The 16504-nt window shown below is 52.0% G+C and overlaps 1 protein-coding gene across 10 annotated transcripts in view; it reads right to left on the reverse strand.

Annotated features, from left to right (window-relative positions):
• MAPT (microtubule associated protein tau) overlaps positions 1-16504 on the reverse strand; it is a 95247-nt gene that overhangs the window by 27286 nt on the left and 51457 nt on the right. For 4 of the 10 annotated variants that reach the window (XM_044247702.1, XM_044247701.1, XM_044247707.1 and 1 more), the window contains 4 exons: positions 13462-13590; positions 9393-9479; positions 6832-6918; positions 3000-3065 (listed from right to left, as the gene is read on the reverse strand). In XM_044247702.1, coding sequence (XP_044103637.1) covers positions 3000-3065; positions 6832-6918; positions 9393-9479; positions 13462-13573 — 352 coding nt within the window. In that variant the 5' untranslated portion in view covers positions 13574-13590. Of the gene's footprint in view, positions 1-2999; positions 3066-6831; positions 6919-9392; positions 9480-13461; positions 13591-16504 lie in introns of those variants that run through there. The other 6 variants (XM_044247711.1, XM_044247703.1, XM_044247709.1 and 3 more) reach the window with 2 other exon arrangements.

Consider the following 16504-nt stretch of genomic DNA (forward strand, 5'->3'; position numbering starts at 1 on the left):
CTCTCCCTCTCTCTACTTCCCCTTTTTGCCTGCCTTACGATTTGGAAAATGCCCCAATTCACCACCACCGGGGCTCAAGTCTTTGCTAACAGACCGGCCACAAGGTTCCTATAAACAGATTATCCAAGTTGTGGATCACGGAGGGGACTTTTGCATCTATAAGGCGAGGCTGGCCGCTGTGGCGGGAAAGGGTTCTGCGCGGCAAAGCTGCTGTTGTTGTAACTATTGTCAACGAGACCAGTTTTCAGCCCGTCCCAGGACTAGCAAGCACTTGGTGGAGGGCACACTTCACTCTTTGGCCCGTGCGGGCGGCATTCCCGTGAGCCCTAAGCACATATTAAGGACAGGAGTCACCCTCTCTGGTACTCCTAACCCACATCCTCTGTTGTTTTTTGTTTGTTTGTTTGAATTCCCAACCTCTGCACCTCGCGTCTAGTCTCCACAGAAGAACCCATACAACTCCAGCGCAGGACCCCAAAGATTCAGGGACTGGAGCAGCTCAGGGAAGAGAGGCAAGGGAATGTCCATGACACAAGCAAACTGGTGTCAGGAAGACAGGCTCATTTCTGCTTTCCACGGGGTCTACGGGCACCTTACTGGGGCCGTCCGTCGGTCCCCGGGAGAAACAGAGGGAAGAACAGATAATAGGAGCACGTGTCTCAAGGCCACGAGGCCTCGTCAACCAACCAGCTCGACAGGCCGGAGGCTGCGCGCACAGTAGGTGCTTATCTACACCTTCGTGGTGGGCCAGGTCTCCCTGCCTTCTGGAAAGAGCTTTCTAGAAATTGCTCGTGGTCAGAATGTGACTGTACTGATATACCGGAAGACTGAACGACCCTCATGACAAAAGAGACAAAGGCCCCAAATGTAAACAGTAAACACGCCTTGAAAAGTCATCAGTACTTGATGGTACAGTGTGTGTGTGTGAGTTTGACTGAACCTAACTTCATGCATAGACTTCCGGAGGCCGGAGCCAGGCTGGGAGAAGAGTCCGTGCGGCTCCTCGATGCTCTGAGGTGCTCCTAAGTAGTAAACACCACAGTCATCTGGGGGTGGGGGGTGGGGGGTGCGGTCTGAGGTAAACAGTATGTGGCCCACCAAGGGGAAGGCCTCTGGACTCTGGATAAACAGTCCCCTCACCTCCCCTTCAGGAGGCCCCGGTCCTCATGACACAGACAAAAGGTGGCCCCCCACTGTGAGCAGGACATGGGTGAGGCCTTCCTACACCTGATACTCAGCTCCCTGGGTGCCATCCTGAAGCAGCCTCGTCTATCTTAGGTTCTTCAAGGACACGGGCGGCCTTCCGCTGCAGAAACTTCAAGATCGAGTAACAGGGCTATTGTTATGTGGCTCTTCCTAAATCTGAAAACAGATGACAGGTCTTTGGGAAATAAGATGTGTTTGTGGATCATGTGTCCAGGCTTCACACGGGTTCACACTGCCCTCACCGGAGGGCAGAGGCCTTGTCAGTATGGACCAGCAGTTCGCATCAAGGCAAGAGGTGCTGGTCTTGGGAGCAGAGGTAGAAACCTCCATGTTTCCCGGGTTTGGTGCCCACTTCCCACAGCCAGTGTCTATCTGGTATTCATCTTTGTATCTATGTGGTTCTAAGCCACTGACGGAAAAATGGAAGAAGTCAGTGAGCACAAAAATAAAGACATTGGCCTGATCTTTTCATTGCATGGAATATGTCATAAGGGCAGAAACGCATAGCCTGTAGTAAAAATGTGTAGGAAGGGGCGCCTGGGTGGCTCAGTTGTTAAGCATCTGCCTTCAGCTCCGGTCATGAGCCTGGGGTCCTGGGATTAAGTCCCGCATCAGGTTCCCTGCTTGGCACAACGCCTGCTTCTCCCTCTCCCTCTGCCTGCCGCTCCCCCTGCTTATGCTCTCTCTCTCTGTCAAATAAATAAATAAAATCTTAAAAAAAAATTCGTAGGGTAAAAACTCAAATCCACTTCTTTCTATGGAAATAAATGATCATCTCAGATGATCATTTTCATCTTTCAGTCTTTTCAGATGTTAGAAAAGCCTTTCATTTTACCTAAGTTGAAAACCATGACCTAAAAGAAAGAGGAGGCAGGGTCTGTTTGTAACGCACAGGCTAGGGCTCCCCCTTACATTCATTATCCCTTCTAATATTTTTTGAAGCTCTTTGTAAGCCTAAAAATGAAAACACGCCTCTCTGTGCCACATGAGTTGAGCACATCAGCCCGCTGTGGGGCACAGACCCCTCTCACGTGGAGTTAAACTTCAAAACACCCTCATCGAGACCCTTCTTTGGGACCAGGGTCCTCCTAAAGCCAGCGGGCCCCAGCAGCAGCACTAAATGTTGGACAAATCCCACATCATTTTCTGGAGAGAACAGGGTCTTCTTAGCTCTTTGGCATTCTAGAAACTTCCTCGTGATACAGTACACTGTCGAGTTCATTGACGCAGCGAGTGATAGAAAACAAACCTAAAGGTCTCCCTTTCTATCAGAGGTCTCCATTTCCTGAGATTAAGGAATCTTTAGGATTTATAAAATTAAGTTCTTAAAACACGTGTGCTAAATGCTCACAGAAAGTTGGCTTCCTTGAACACGGCAGTTTGGGCCTCTGAGAAGAGAGCATCACAATAAGGTCTGAAGGTTGCCCAGGAGAAAGTTGAAAAGAATTTGCTGGGTGAGGATACGGCTGAGGCCCTGCTCCCGGGACAGGCCAGAGGGCAGCCTGCAGAGGAAATCACCCGTCCTGCATCTCTGTGTTTCTGTTGGGACATTATTGACTTCCCACTAAACAGCTTAGGTATCACCCAGAAATTGTGTTAAGGGGGTAAAAAAGGGACTAGAGCTCTTTCTTTATCTAAATAGCCCAACCTCGATGAGCACCTACTCCTAGAAGTCTGGCCTCATGAAGTTGGGCCCGGGTACAGACTGTCTTTACAGGGTGGAGCCCCCTTGGAGTGCTTCTGTCTCCCCTCTCCCAACCCCCACGCCAGGTCGGGGATTCTAGCCCACTGACCTTGAGTCACGTGTCCAGCAGCTTGGTCCTCCAGGTTGGGCGTGTCTCCAATGCCTGCTTCCTCGGCTGTTTCATGGTCAGCAAATGAAGAAGATAGAAGCAAAGACAGTTACCGTTTGCTGGAAACAAAGCTCTTTGCATTTTCCGGGATTTTTCCAAGAACATTCAGGAAAGGCACATCTTATGAAGTACCAAGGGGCGGCCCCTCTGGCTCTTCACAAACATTATTGCTGGGGATGTGGATGTGGATGAAAGCACTTAGTGAACCCCACCGCACCCACACCCCTTCCACATGACCATGATCCTGCAGGAAACACCTTCTTTGCAGGGCACAGGGGCCCGAGTGCCCCACTCACACAGGAGGGGTGAGGTCAGAGAGCCAGTTTGCGCTCAGCCTTTGACCCCGGAACCAGGTGTGAGCGGCAGGTGCGCTCCCAGCCCCAGCCAGGGCTCCAGAGGCGCTGAGGGTACAAGGAAGCACTAATTATCTAGGGCCGTAGAGTCAGGCTGGGGTTCACAACCAGGCACCACCGTTTACTTAACCTCTCTGAGCCCATGTGCTCATCTAGACCCCTAGGTGATGACACCGGCTTGTCTCGTACGACGGGAGTGATGGTTAATACGAGAACTTGAGTGAATGGGTTTGGCTGAATGCCGGGCATATGGGAGGCGCCCCAGAGCTGTTTGGTTTCTTGTCTCCAAATGACGGGGCAAACACCTCTAACCACATGCGAGGAGGAGGGGCCCCTGCTTAGAGGGAGGTCAGCGGTGCCAGAGAGCAGCTTTGAGGATGTCCTGGGCTCCTGCTCAGGGAGACAACATCTCCGACAGCCCCAAAATCAGTACGCCTTACAGCAATGCTAATTTCTGTACCATGAAGAACTAGGACTTTGCTCTGGACAACGGATACCAGTGTCCTGAAGAAAGGGTCTATAAAGCAACTTGGCCACATGTTGACGCGCGCTTGCCTCATGGCCCCAGAAGAACGCCCGTGCCCCAACGGACACGGACAGAGAAAGCCACCACCCCGAAGAGAGGTCTACGAGTGGCCGGCTGGACAGCGACCAGTTGTTCCTCCCAGCCCTGTGATGTTTAAGATTTTACACCTACGACAGAAATGCCAAGTGACCAGCCTGGGCCCACCCTAGAAAGCATGGATGAGGGAAAAGGACGATTCTCGGGGTCCCTGGACAGCTGCTCAGTGACCTTACAAATACCTAGCCCACAGGCCGTCCCAGAACAGCTGCAGGGAGCATAGAGGGGGCTGGCAGTGGGCTCCCCATCTGCCAGGCCATGAACACGACCACCCTCTGGGCCCTCACCAGCTGGCACTGTGCCACCCACGATGTCAGATGGTGACAGCTCCATGTCAACAACAGCCAACCGTCCAGGAAAGGCAGCTCCAAGCATAGATGTGGTCTGAGTTTCTGACAAGGCCATGAGGGAAAGCCTTGGACTGACAGCAAGTCCAGCTGAGTGGCATGGAGTCCTGGAGATTGAGACTATGAGAGCACATGTGGGCATGGACTGCTGGAGCACTGGGAAGTCGCTGCACTCACAGGCCAGGGCAGGGTTGACCATCTTGGCCTGGGCGCATGTCAGAAATTAAAAGCTGCTGGTAACTCTGAGGTTCCCCCCTCCCGGTTCCCAGCAAGGGGGTCCCCAGAGAAACCAAAGGGGGCAGGTTGGATGCGTGATGGTGGCAGGGCCGTCACTCTCTCTCTGAAGCCCCCAGAGGCAAGGGCTCCCATCCCAACAAGGCAGGGGTTCCTGCAGTGGGGTGGCCACACCACACCCCCAAAAGGACCTCCAAGGAGAAGTTTCATCAGTGCGCCAAGATACAGCAACTGTGACACGCCCAAGCAAGGACTAAACTAGGGTACAGGGCATCCAACACGATAGCTGGACACAAGTTCCCCAACTCTGAAATCTCTCTACCTCATTGAGGATGCAGAAGGTGGAAAACGGGGCTTGGGAATGTGGAGGACAGCTACGGGGCCACCTCCCATCACAGTCCCATTGAAATAGTTTCAAGGCACCATTCAGATACTTGGTGTGTGTCCCCTGGGGTTAGAGACACAGCGGACTGCTGTCAGAATCCCACCTAGGAAAACCAGGAGAGATGGGCTGGCCCTGATTTGGGGGTAGAGTGAAGGGGCGTGGCTTCAGCCCATGAGGTTAGTCAACATACCCCAGGTTTGCTTGGGCAAAGAATGTGTGTCTCCCACAGACCTGATACAGGCCGGGGCAGCAGTCGCTGGAGGTGCCTCGGACCGTGGCCAGTAGGCCACCAATGGAAGCCAGCCTTGGCACAGTAAGGCTGGGTGGATCTTCAGATTCCAAGGGGCCGAGGAGAGAGAAGTGTCTGCTGGAAGCCAGTGCAGGGGGAGGGACCTGCGGAGGGATAACAGGGATACAGGGGCTGGAAGTGCTCCCACGAGAGAGAAAGAGTCAACTTTAAACACAGCAGAGCCTGTGAAGCTGACTCCCAGTAGTGCCAATCTGGGAAGAATTTTCCTGCTTCCCGCCTCCCCCCGCCTCCCCAGGCCCAGAAGGGAGGGCTGCAATCCCGAATGAGCTTGGGCTACTGCATCGGACCGGGCATGCCGCGCAGCACTTGCAGACTGCGTTTTGCCACTGAGGAGACAAGAGTACTTTCGGTTACCGAGGAGAGATGACGAAGTCAAGAGCAGGCTACAGTTTTCACACGGGAGGAGACGGGCTCCCCCACTGAGTCAGCTGCATTGGGACGGGGAAGACAAAAATCGGGTTATCCAACATTTCAGTCCATGAGTCATTCCACGGCCTTCAAGCCACCTTCGCTGCTGGGATGAGGCTCCGCCTCTCTCCATTTCAAAAGACCAACTCACAAAGCAGAAACTACTTTGATGAGCTTGTGGGGGGGGTTGCTGCGGGACCTCTGCATGGTGGGGGGTGGTGCTCTCCACAAACGGAGCCCCAAGAAAAGGCTGCAGTTCCCAAGTGGCTGCCATGAGCACTGTCTTCGGGAAGGAAAGGAGACTCCCGTCTGGGGACGTTTCCCCCACTCTCCACCGCTGGTGAAATCCTGTCCAGCACTCTCCAGCCTGTCCTGCTGAAGAATCCCCAAATCGCCAGCTAACCGCTGAGACTTTACAGAAACCCGAAGAGGAGGATGAGAAGGGGATGACAGCAAGCACTCTGGGCTTAGTGCGCCACTTCCCAAGGGCACGGGCAGCTCTGAGGGCCCCTGGCGGCCCTGGGGTCATCTCACGAGCTCTGGGCGGCGCCCTGACTGAGCTACCCCCATCATCTGCGTAGACAGGAGAGTCTGGTCACGCCTGTTCTGTGCAAACACGTTTGAAGCAACAGTGCAACAGTCCTAGAAATGGGTGCTAGATCCCATTGCTGAACTCCTTAGGGTCTGTCCCATTAAGAACCTGCCATGCGCTGGGGGGGCCCCTGGCGGTAAAATGCCCACTAGGAGATGACTCTGTCACTGGGCAGAGTCCCAGCAGGAGGCGAGACTGAGCTTGGGGGTTGAAGAAGGCGGAATCTGCCCCCCCCAACCCCGGCCTGCCTCAGAGGACCTGGCCGAGTGCTCCGAGCTGATGTGTGGGCTGAGACAGTAGAGAAGCTGGAAGGGACTCCAGAAGGGCCTCGGTCCGTTGAGAGGCTGGCAGGCAGCCAAGGAAGCAAGAGGGCATCAAGGCACCAAACTCGGAACGACCCAAGAACCCCAGACCCCGGCATCCACCCACGTGGCTGCCTCGCTCGGGGAGAGCATCACCGCTGTTCACGCCCCTCCTCCATGCAGGGCAGCCGGGCGCCCGGCCACGGGAGTCACCCTCACCTGTGGCTCCTTCTGGGATCTCCGTGTGGGGCTGAGCGGCCGCCTGCTGGCTGGGGGCTCCCTCATCCACTAAGGGCGCTGTCACGTCTGCAAACCGAGAGTCTCCTTAAGGGGGGCTGGGAGGAGCCAGGCCCACCCCTCACCTTACTTCTAGTGTGGGAGCGGGCAGGAACAGGGAGGCAGAAGGGGACTCAGCGGCATGCAAAAAAGCAACACCACAAAGCAGGGCCCAGAGCCTGATGTCTTCGATGGAAGCACATTCGTACCCTGCTTGGTGGCCCCGGCTCGTGAGATGCCCAGGCCATCTGCTGGGCACAGCCCCCATGTCAACACTGCAGTGAGAGAGACTGCTGGGGGTGGGCCCAGGAGCTTTGAAAGAAGGCATGCTGAATAGCAGATGATCGCTGTGAGGCTTGGAGCAAGACCTTTGCCCTCTGGGTCTGTTTCCTCATCTGTGAAATGGGAGTGTCATTGCCAGGTGAGCAGCAAATTTGCTCCTAGCTCCAAGCCCCCTGTCCCCTGAGCCCATGACTGATGGTTGGAAGCACAGACTCCCCTGGGCAGGTGGGGGCATTGGACAGGCGGGTCCTGTCCAGAGTTCAGTGCTTGACAACAGTCCTTGACAACAAATGGTCCACCTTCAGAGCAGAGGCCAGAGGTAAAAACCCACCACCAGGAACGGCTGTCAGTCTGAACACTACCAAATCCGCAGATCTCCCCGAGCACAGCCCTAGCACACCCGAAGGCTGTTTCAGGCAGACAGAAGGAGTTGTCAGCTTTGAAAGCTTTCCAAGAGTCTGAGTCAGTTAGTCAAATGGAACCCATTTTAATTATGGTCGTCTCGGGAAAGACAGAGCAGCCTGGCAAAACCTACCGCCTGCAGGGTCCCCTTCCCCGTGGGGTGGGAATGGAAGCTCTTGGGGCCCACACATGTACAGCATCCAGAGTGCAGCGAGACTTGGCTGGAAGATTCTTCCAGAATAATGTTGATGGGAGCACTGAAAACCATGATTTGGGAGGTTGCCATGAAGTCTGGCGTTAGGCTTTGAGGGCCTTCACAGGGCGGTAGCAACTTGCAAAACTGTCCTAACAAGATCAGCGGGAAATGTCTTGCATCACTGGCCCTAAGAAGAAGAGCAACGAGCACTAGGCATGGGTATTTTCCTCACTAGGCTGAACACCACGGGGGAAGGGCCTCACCCACTTTCTCCCCCACAGACGCACCCTTATGCCAAGCAGTCAGCAGGCACTTGGCAGTCGCTTTATAAATTCATTCAAAAGTGGACACTTGGACACTTGGGAGATGCTGGGCCAGGCTTTCATCCTGTGACAGCCTCCAAAGCCATGGGCAAGGCCAGGAGAAGTGCTGAGAGGCCTCCTGGGGGATGTATGGAGAGATGGAAGGGCAGATGCCATCGACTGGTTACTCAAAAGCCATCCTCAATGCCCCTCTCCCTTGATTTCTGAATTATGAGTCAGAAAACAAAATGCTCCGTGTTCCAGCCTCTTGCTTATAGCCAGGGGCATCCATGAGACTCAGCTCTGACCAATGAGACATAAGTGGGGGTTAGCCAGCTGGGACTTGTCACAGAACTCTTGGTTTCCTAATAAAAAAGGAAAAATGTTTGGTTTCAGGGCCCTCTTGGCCGCTTTGCTTGGCTACTTCTTGCTGTGAAAGCAGAGGTGATGCTTGGAGGTGCAGCAGCCATCTTGTCACCATGAAGCAACAATCCAACTGTTCAGGATGGCAGCAGATAAAGACAGAAGAGCACTGATGACCCTGGGGACCTGCTGCCCTCCAGACATCTTTACGTGAGACACAGAAGCCTCTTCATATCTGTGCTGCAGCTAGTTGGGTTTTCCATGATCTGAAATCAAATGCAGTCTTGATGGACATAGATGGGAAGCAAGAGCAGGTGGTCAATATCAGGACCAAGGAGCTCTTCAGGAAATACATGAGGAGCTTTCTAATAACCTGGACACCAAAAGTCTAGAGAGGATAGGGTAGGAGATGTGCCGGAACGAACACCCTGGCCAAGGTCTAGAGGCCCGGACCAAGCCCAGAGCCGAAGAAATGAAGGAAACTAAACCATACCAGGCCCAACATGTGAGCTTGGAGATGTGCACTGAGCTGGCCCCTTCTTCAGCCCAATGGCTGCTCTGGGACCTGGTGGCTCCTGAAAGAAGATAAAGTGGGTGGGGGCTTCTGGAGGAGTGCAGGAGGATAGCGACATGGAACAGGGGTTTGTGGAGCCGTGCTCAGGCCCCGCTTTGCCGCAGATCCTAGCCTCTGCAAATGCGGCCACCTCAAAGCGCCCACACGACGAAGGTGCCCAAATCTCGCCCTGGTCAGCAAGGCATCAAAGCAGGGCTTGGCTCCTGTCACATTCCGGGGCCCGAGCCCATCCTGCAAAGCACGGAACAAGCATGACTCTCAGCCAGAGGGACAGGCGGCAGAAGACGCAGCCGGGAAGGGCGGCACGCGGGGCTGAAAGCATGGCTAAGCGCAGGCTGGAGGCAGGGGGCGGCTGTCTGAATGCAGCGGGGAGAGGAGGGCCCACCTTCGGCCGTCGGTGTGCTCTTAGCATCCGAGGTTTCAGAGCCCGGTTCCTCAGATCCATCATCAGCGGGGGTCTGCAGGGGAGACTCTGGAACATACACAACGAGCCGCTCAGGACGGCGGCCTCTCCCCACCCCTCCTTTCGTCTTCAGGAGGAAATGGGGAGCAGGGTCTTTCAGACCTGAAAATCCCCTAGCGTGGAACCCAGATGGATGGGAGGTGGCCACATGATACAGTCACCGATCCCACCCCGGCCCCAACACAACTGTGTTCCCATACCAGGGTCATCAGGCAAAGATGCTCGTTCCTGGGCGAGAAGAGAAACTGCCTTTTAATCAGCTGGCGGTTTCAAAGGAGGCAAGGCCTCTTCTAACAAAAGGGCGGCCGATACTACCAAGCCAAGCCGCAAATAAACCACTGCTGCGTCTTTCCTGACAGAGAGGGGTCTGGGAGATCACTACCCCTCGTTGATGACAAGTAGATGCCTGCAAAAACATTCAGATCCAACTCCTTCCTCTGAAAAGGAATGAGCTCAGGGCAGACATTGCGCCTTCTAACTGGACTTCTGGCCGTGAGTCTGGACTTGACTCCGCTCCTTCCATAGAAAGATCTCCAGGGACAGACCGACAGGACCGGAGTCACACCTGAAATGTCAGCCATGGTTACCTATGAGACAACTGTCCTTGCAGAATCCGGAGCCAAGGAGGCTCTGGTGGGCTCCAGGAAAGCCACTCCACCTGTGGTGGGGGCAGCCTTGGAGACCGTTTCAGGCCAGGGTCTGGGAGCATTGGTTGGGGCACGAAGAAGTAACCCCAAATGAGAAAAGGCAAGTCATGTTCAACCCCAGTGTGAGACCAGACACCCTTTGCTAAAATGCCGACACTGGGTACCCAGCAATGGGGGCAACCATACCGCCAAAAGAAGGGCTCATCCTAAACAAATTTCCAGCACAGACCGAGCAGCCTGGCCCCAGGGCTGGCAAAAACCCACCAACTACCTTAAGAAGGCTTTGGACAAATGGTGAGGGAGCATCTGCTTACTGTCTGCCGTGTCTGGTCATTACTAACCGGCCTTGACTGTGCGAGCTCAGGCCCAAGCATGCTGGTCCCCGGGACAGCCCTTCCCCGGCTGGGTCCCAAGCCTGCCAGCCTCACCATTTGCCTGAGTCTTGTTAAATTCTTGGAGAGAGGGAAAGAAGGAGGAAGAAGCCTCTTTCGAAAGTCTTATCTGGAAGGTCTAAGAAGTTAACCCATGAACACCTTTTAATTCCTTAGAGTGCCTGATTCTATCAGTTAAACCCCGTCCCCTCCCCCGCCCGGCAGCTCTTGACCTTATGGAGTCCTTGTCCAATTAGGAGCCTCCACGTAAATACTCCTGGTTCTAGTATTTGATACGTGGTTTCTTGTCATTATTCAAAATAGTCTGTCACTTATCTAAGACGTTGCTAGTCAAGTGACATCTTCTGCCAAGTCATACCACTTACCCCCCGTATAAAAATAACTCATTCTAAATTCCTAGAAGCAAGAACAAATTTGATAAGAACTATGGAAATCTCCTAAGTATCACTTGATTTCTTGGGAAGTATACTCTTTCAGTAAGCAAACCATCTACAAATGTTTTCCTTTCACATCAGCGACAAAAAGGTTAGCAACTTAAATTTTGCATATATATATATATATTTATGATATGTTTTAGCATAGATCTTCTGATCATGTTTTATGTTAAAGAATTGAGTGGTTTTAGGAAGCATACTTTAGACAACTCTGAGACACAAAAGAACTTGGTAAACTTGTTCTAACTTTACAAATTGAATTTCATTTCCCCTCCAAAAAAGCAGGAATGGTAAAAATCACTTTTTCTCCCAGATTTTTTTTAAATGAAATTTCTATTTGAGAACAGTTGTAGATTTACAGAAAAACAGCAAACTCCGGAGACGATACCCCACAACCCAGCTTCCCCAATTATTAACATCCCACATTATTATGGTACATTCTTTGCAACATTGTATCTATTTTAAATTTAATATTTAAACCAGCCTACTCTAAATAGAGGGTCACTGGGGCAATTCATATGGGACAGAATTCAGTACCTGGTGATTCTAAGTTGGATTCTACCCGTGAGGGATTCCCAGGGGACCCGGCTGAGTGACAAGGGGCAGAAGGGACGACATGGAGCAGAGCAGCCTGTGACTTGGGGAGGGAGCTCTGCCTGTCATCTGTCAACCAGGGGAAGTAACAGCTGCCCTCAGCACTTAGGGTGAGCATTGCCCGAGACATTGGTGGTGAAGGCCTTTGCAATCCTAGAGTTCTATAAAAATGCCCGAATTACCATTTCAAGGACATTCCCTTATAAGCAGGGGGTTCACAGACTTTGTCACCCAAATGGTGACTCTTTGAGTGTGGAGGCAGGGACGGTCATCCTGACACAGCACAGACTTGCGTGGGGATGTGTGGGCTCAGGTCCTCAGATGGAAGGAGCTCTTAGGGCCCCAGGCAGGAGGTCAGGGGGTCAGAGAACAAGGCAAACTCTGGCTTCCCCGGAAAGCTGCCTCAGCCAGGGAGGGCTGTGGGGTGAAAGTGAGGTTGCCTTTGGGATGGAGGTCCTGAGGGTCACCACCCCTCTCATTCCACACGCTGGGGTCAGGGTGGGGACAGAAAAGGGGAAGCGGTTATAGAGGGAGGGGCATGGGTGAGACAGTAGGAGAAGAAAAAACAAGGTGGGAAGAGAAAGGGGAGGAGGAGGAAAAGGAGAACTCGGGAGAGGAGGAGACAGTGGGGACAAAGGGAGGAAGGGAGCGAGCAGGACTGAAAGGAAAAAGCAGATTTTCCTCATTGCAGCTCCCGCCCGAGCTGGGCTATGGACAGCGAGAGGTCAAATCACACAATTTTTTTGGCCACCATTTGGAGCTTGACATCTGGAGGGCAGGTGTGGCCCCCTGGGACACTTGGCTGGCATGGATATTTCCCCCCACCCTCCCCCCAGCACCTGGGCTCAGGAGGCCCCAAGAAGGCCAGGGGGCAGCCTCTGAGCTCCCCAGGACAGTGTGCCCTCTCTTCCTTCACCTCCTCCTGCCGGGAGCCCACCTGGCCTATCCCTGGGTTCCTCTGACTCTTAACATTCTCTGCTTAAACAGAGAGACGGATGTCGTCTTTGGAACCAGGCCTACGGGAAGTCCAACAAGTAGGAATTATGGCTCCTCAGGCTTCCCAACCCAGGGGACATCCTGGTGACCCCATGTCCTGCAAGGAACCTTCCCGGACAGAGGTACCCCGAGGGGACCACTTCTACCTCGGAGCTCTGCCACTTAGGCCGCTACTCCATACACGGGCTGCAAAGTGTTTTTATCCTTCTTAGCATGAACAGAGGACAAACAGCAGGCTGTTTGCTATTTTGTCTCCTTAGAAATGGGTCTGGAGGACAGGGACGGAATCCTTACACGGGGGCCGCTTGGAGCTGCAGGCAGGGACGCAGAGCACAGCATCTGAAGCCGGAAAGAGGGCACAGTGTTCTCCAACGGGCCTCCCCAGGCTCCGTGGTCGGTGCCATGAAACACATGTGTTTGGCAGGGGAGAGGAGGAGGCCAAGACAATGTGGCCCAAAGACTGTACTGTAAGTATTTGGAGGTTTGAGGATGTAGTCTGTCAGGGTAGGTACGGCGGGGATCCCAGAGTGGACCGGCTCTTGCTGAAATAGGGCCCAGACAGGCTCGTAAGGAGGACACACAAATAATGTCCCAAGCCGAGGGCTCTGCTTGCTAATACATGTGGCAGGTTTAAAGGTGAATCGATGTGGCTAAAGGCTCCAGCCTCAGACTGACAAGCACCCCCCGACACACACCCCGGAATCTGTGTCACGCTGTGGTCCGCCCATGTGTCAAACTCTCCTTTGGAAAGGTGCATTCTCCAAGAGCCTCATGTTTTGAGTTCTCTTGGCCCTTAAAGAGGCTTCACTCCGCTGACAAGCCAGCAGAACTACTTAAAATTCCTTTTAAAATCTCCATGGGCACGCCTCCGGCCAGCCCTTCCCCGAGCTGTGCCTGGGCCCCTGGATGTGCACAGCTGTGTACTCACCTTTCAGTCCGTGGTCCACGTCCCCGTCGTGGTCTTGCAGGAGGGTGTAGCCCCCCTGGGAGGAGAGATCAGAATCTTCCATCACAGTGAACTCCTGGCGGGGCTCAGCCATCCTGGGTCAAGGCCCACCTGGGGAAGGGAGATGGCGGGTGAGCAAGATATGCTGAGCTGAAGGCCCTAAGTGGGGGGTGGGGTGGGGAGAGAAGTGCCTCCTCCTGGGGGATCGGGTCGTAGCAGACAGCTCTCTGCCTCCCCAGTCCCTTCCCATGGGATGCCTGACCTCATCTGATGTGCCCTTGACCTTGATGGGCATTCTGAATTCACCTGTATCCCATCCATTCCTAATCAAAGTCACCTGGGGGGCCTGACTTGTTAAGCCCAGCACTCTCTCCACTTCATTAAAATATAAATGCTGCTGACTAGCTGCTGACCAGCTTGAATTTTTAAATTTTTTAATGGAAAGGGTAAGACCACACAGGAGAGGGAAGACATCAGCAGGTAAGGAAAACGAAGCACAGAGAGGCAAACGTGATCTTTCCATCAGAGGACAATGGTGAGGCAAAACTGACTTTTTTTTTTTTTTAACGAATTTATTTATTTATTTGACAGAATGAGAGACAGCGAGAGAGGGAGCACAAGCAGGGAGAGTGGGGGAGGGAGAAGCAGGCTTCCCGCTGAGCAGGGAGCCTGATGTGGGACTCGATCCCAGGACCCTGGGATCATGACCTGAGCCCAAGGCAGACACTTAACAACTGAGCCACCCAGGTGCCCTGGACACCTTCCTTTTAAATTACTATATTATTTATTTTCTACTTTATTTTTATTCTTATCTCTGAAACACTCCTGTGCTGGTTGCTTCTAGTTCCTCTCTTTACCTTTCTGTAGTCTTTGATCTTTGTTTTTATTTCTTACTCTTTAAAAATCTCAGCTCTGTCTTGATTTATTTTACATGCATTCATGTGATTCATTACATTTAGCTACAGAAGTATACATAACAAATACACCCACGGAAACGTAAGTATATGTAAATAAATCTTTGTAGTAAACACATATATGTGTTGACTTATTTTACATGTATTTATTTACATCTTTATAGTTTTTGTTATTTTTACTTTTAATTTTTGCCCCAAATTCACGTCAGCTTTTCATTTAATTATTATTTTACTTGAGATAATTTTAGACTTACAGAAGAGTCGTAAAAGTAGCCCAGAGGATCATTTTATTTCTAACCTTTTGAAATCCCTTTCAAATATATATGCCTATGTTATCCTTCTATTTTTTTCTGACTGTTTACATTGTGCTTGTTTTCTTTTAATCTTTCCTTCTTATAATTGTAACTTTTATAATTTTTCTGCAAGGGTGCCTGGCTGGCTCAGTCAGGGGTGTGTGTGACCCTTGATTTCGAGGTTATGAGTTTGAGCCCCACGTTGGGTGTAAATACTACTTAAAAATAAAATCTTAAAAAAAAAAAAAAAAGTGAGCTCAATGGGACCTCTGCTAGGTGGGTGGCCTGACCCCACTTAGGTATTTACCGCCTATAGAGAAGGGGACTCTTCTCATTCTGGGTGAGGACCCTGTCACTCAGAGAGCTCTTGGAAAAGGCATCCAAGACTGAGGTTCTCCAAATCTTTGACATCTCCCCAGCCATAAGCAGGACTTTATTTCAGGCAGATCAGAGTCCCCATTCACCCTTCCAGGCTTAGGATTTGGTGGCGATATTCTCTACCCTTAGATATGCTAATGGTCTGTTGCCCTTAGAAAGCCCCCAAATGTCAGAACCCCTCTTCTAAAAGGGAAGAGTTCCATTATCTGAGAAAACCCTTGATCCCTACCCAGCATCTTCCTCGCTGATGGAGTCTCTTAGGGCGTCCCTAGTCACCACCCAAAGGCTCGTCCCCGAGACTGGTCCATGAGTCACTATCATCTGGCTGAGTCACCAGATGCCTCACCCTGGAGGGAGGGGGATCACCCCAGAAGCTGAAGTCCTCCCACACCGGCTGGAGACACTACACCTGGCCCAGGTGAGCCAGGCGAGCCAACTCAGGCCACCCGCCCAGCCGCAGCTCAAGATTCGATGAATCTCGAGGTGCCTGGGTGGCTCAGTTGTTAAGCATCTGCCTCCGGCTCAGGTCATGATCCCAGGGTCCTGGGATCTGCTTCTCCCTCTTCCACATCCCTCTGCTTGTGTTCTCTCTCTCGTTGTGCCTCTGTCAAACAAATAAATAAAATGTTTAAAAAAAAAAAAAAGATTCAGTGGATCTCAGTGAATGCTCAGAAGTGTGATGACCTCGGGGGGGTTTGGTCTTCAGACTGGATTAATTCCTTCCAATGAATGACCAAGTTTCCCCACCTGGAACATGGTGAACGGAGGCGTAGAAGTAAAAATCTCATGGATTGGTTTCCTCTTTTATAAAATGCCCGTTTATAGCCTTTGCCCCTCTGTTCAGATCTCGGTCCTCATCGTAATGCCTTGAGTGAGCTCTTCATGCATGAGAAACATCAACCCTTTGTCATATGTGTGGCAGAAAGTTTCTCCAGTCAATTACCTTTATTTTGGTTCCCAGTGGCTTCCGACCTGCAAGGTTTTTTGTTTTTCTTTTTTAATTTATTTGTGGGGGGAGGGAGATTTATTTAGATGGATGACATGCGGTGAGAATCAAAACATTTCCTCCCAAATAAGAATAGTGAAACCAAAGGCCCAGCCCTATTCATAGAATCTGTCCTCTCGCCCAAGCCAACAAACCAGCTGTTCTGCCCCATTTATCCGTCATTTTGGTGCCAGAGCCGCCCCCCCCACTCCCACCCCCGAGTGAAGCTTTGGATCTCAAGTTTTATTCTCTAGGTGGCCGTGGACACTCTCATTTTCTTTTTCAAAACCGTTTGACCTTCTTGCATGTTTTCTTTTACAGACGTCCTTTAGAATATTTTTTCTCAAATTCTCAAAATTCCATTGGGATTTTGGCTGGAACTGTGTTAGGTGCCAAGACGATAAAAATTGCTCCCTTCGGAATATTTGGTGTTCCTATTGCAAGACCATAGCGTT

Source organism: Neovison vison, chromosome 5, assembly GCF_020171115.1.
Source record: "Neovison vison isolate M4711 chromosome 5, ASM_NN_V1, whole genome shotgun sequence".
NCBI classification, from domain to species: Eukaryota; Metazoa; Chordata; class Mammalia; order Carnivora; family Mustelidae; genus Neogale; species Neogale vison.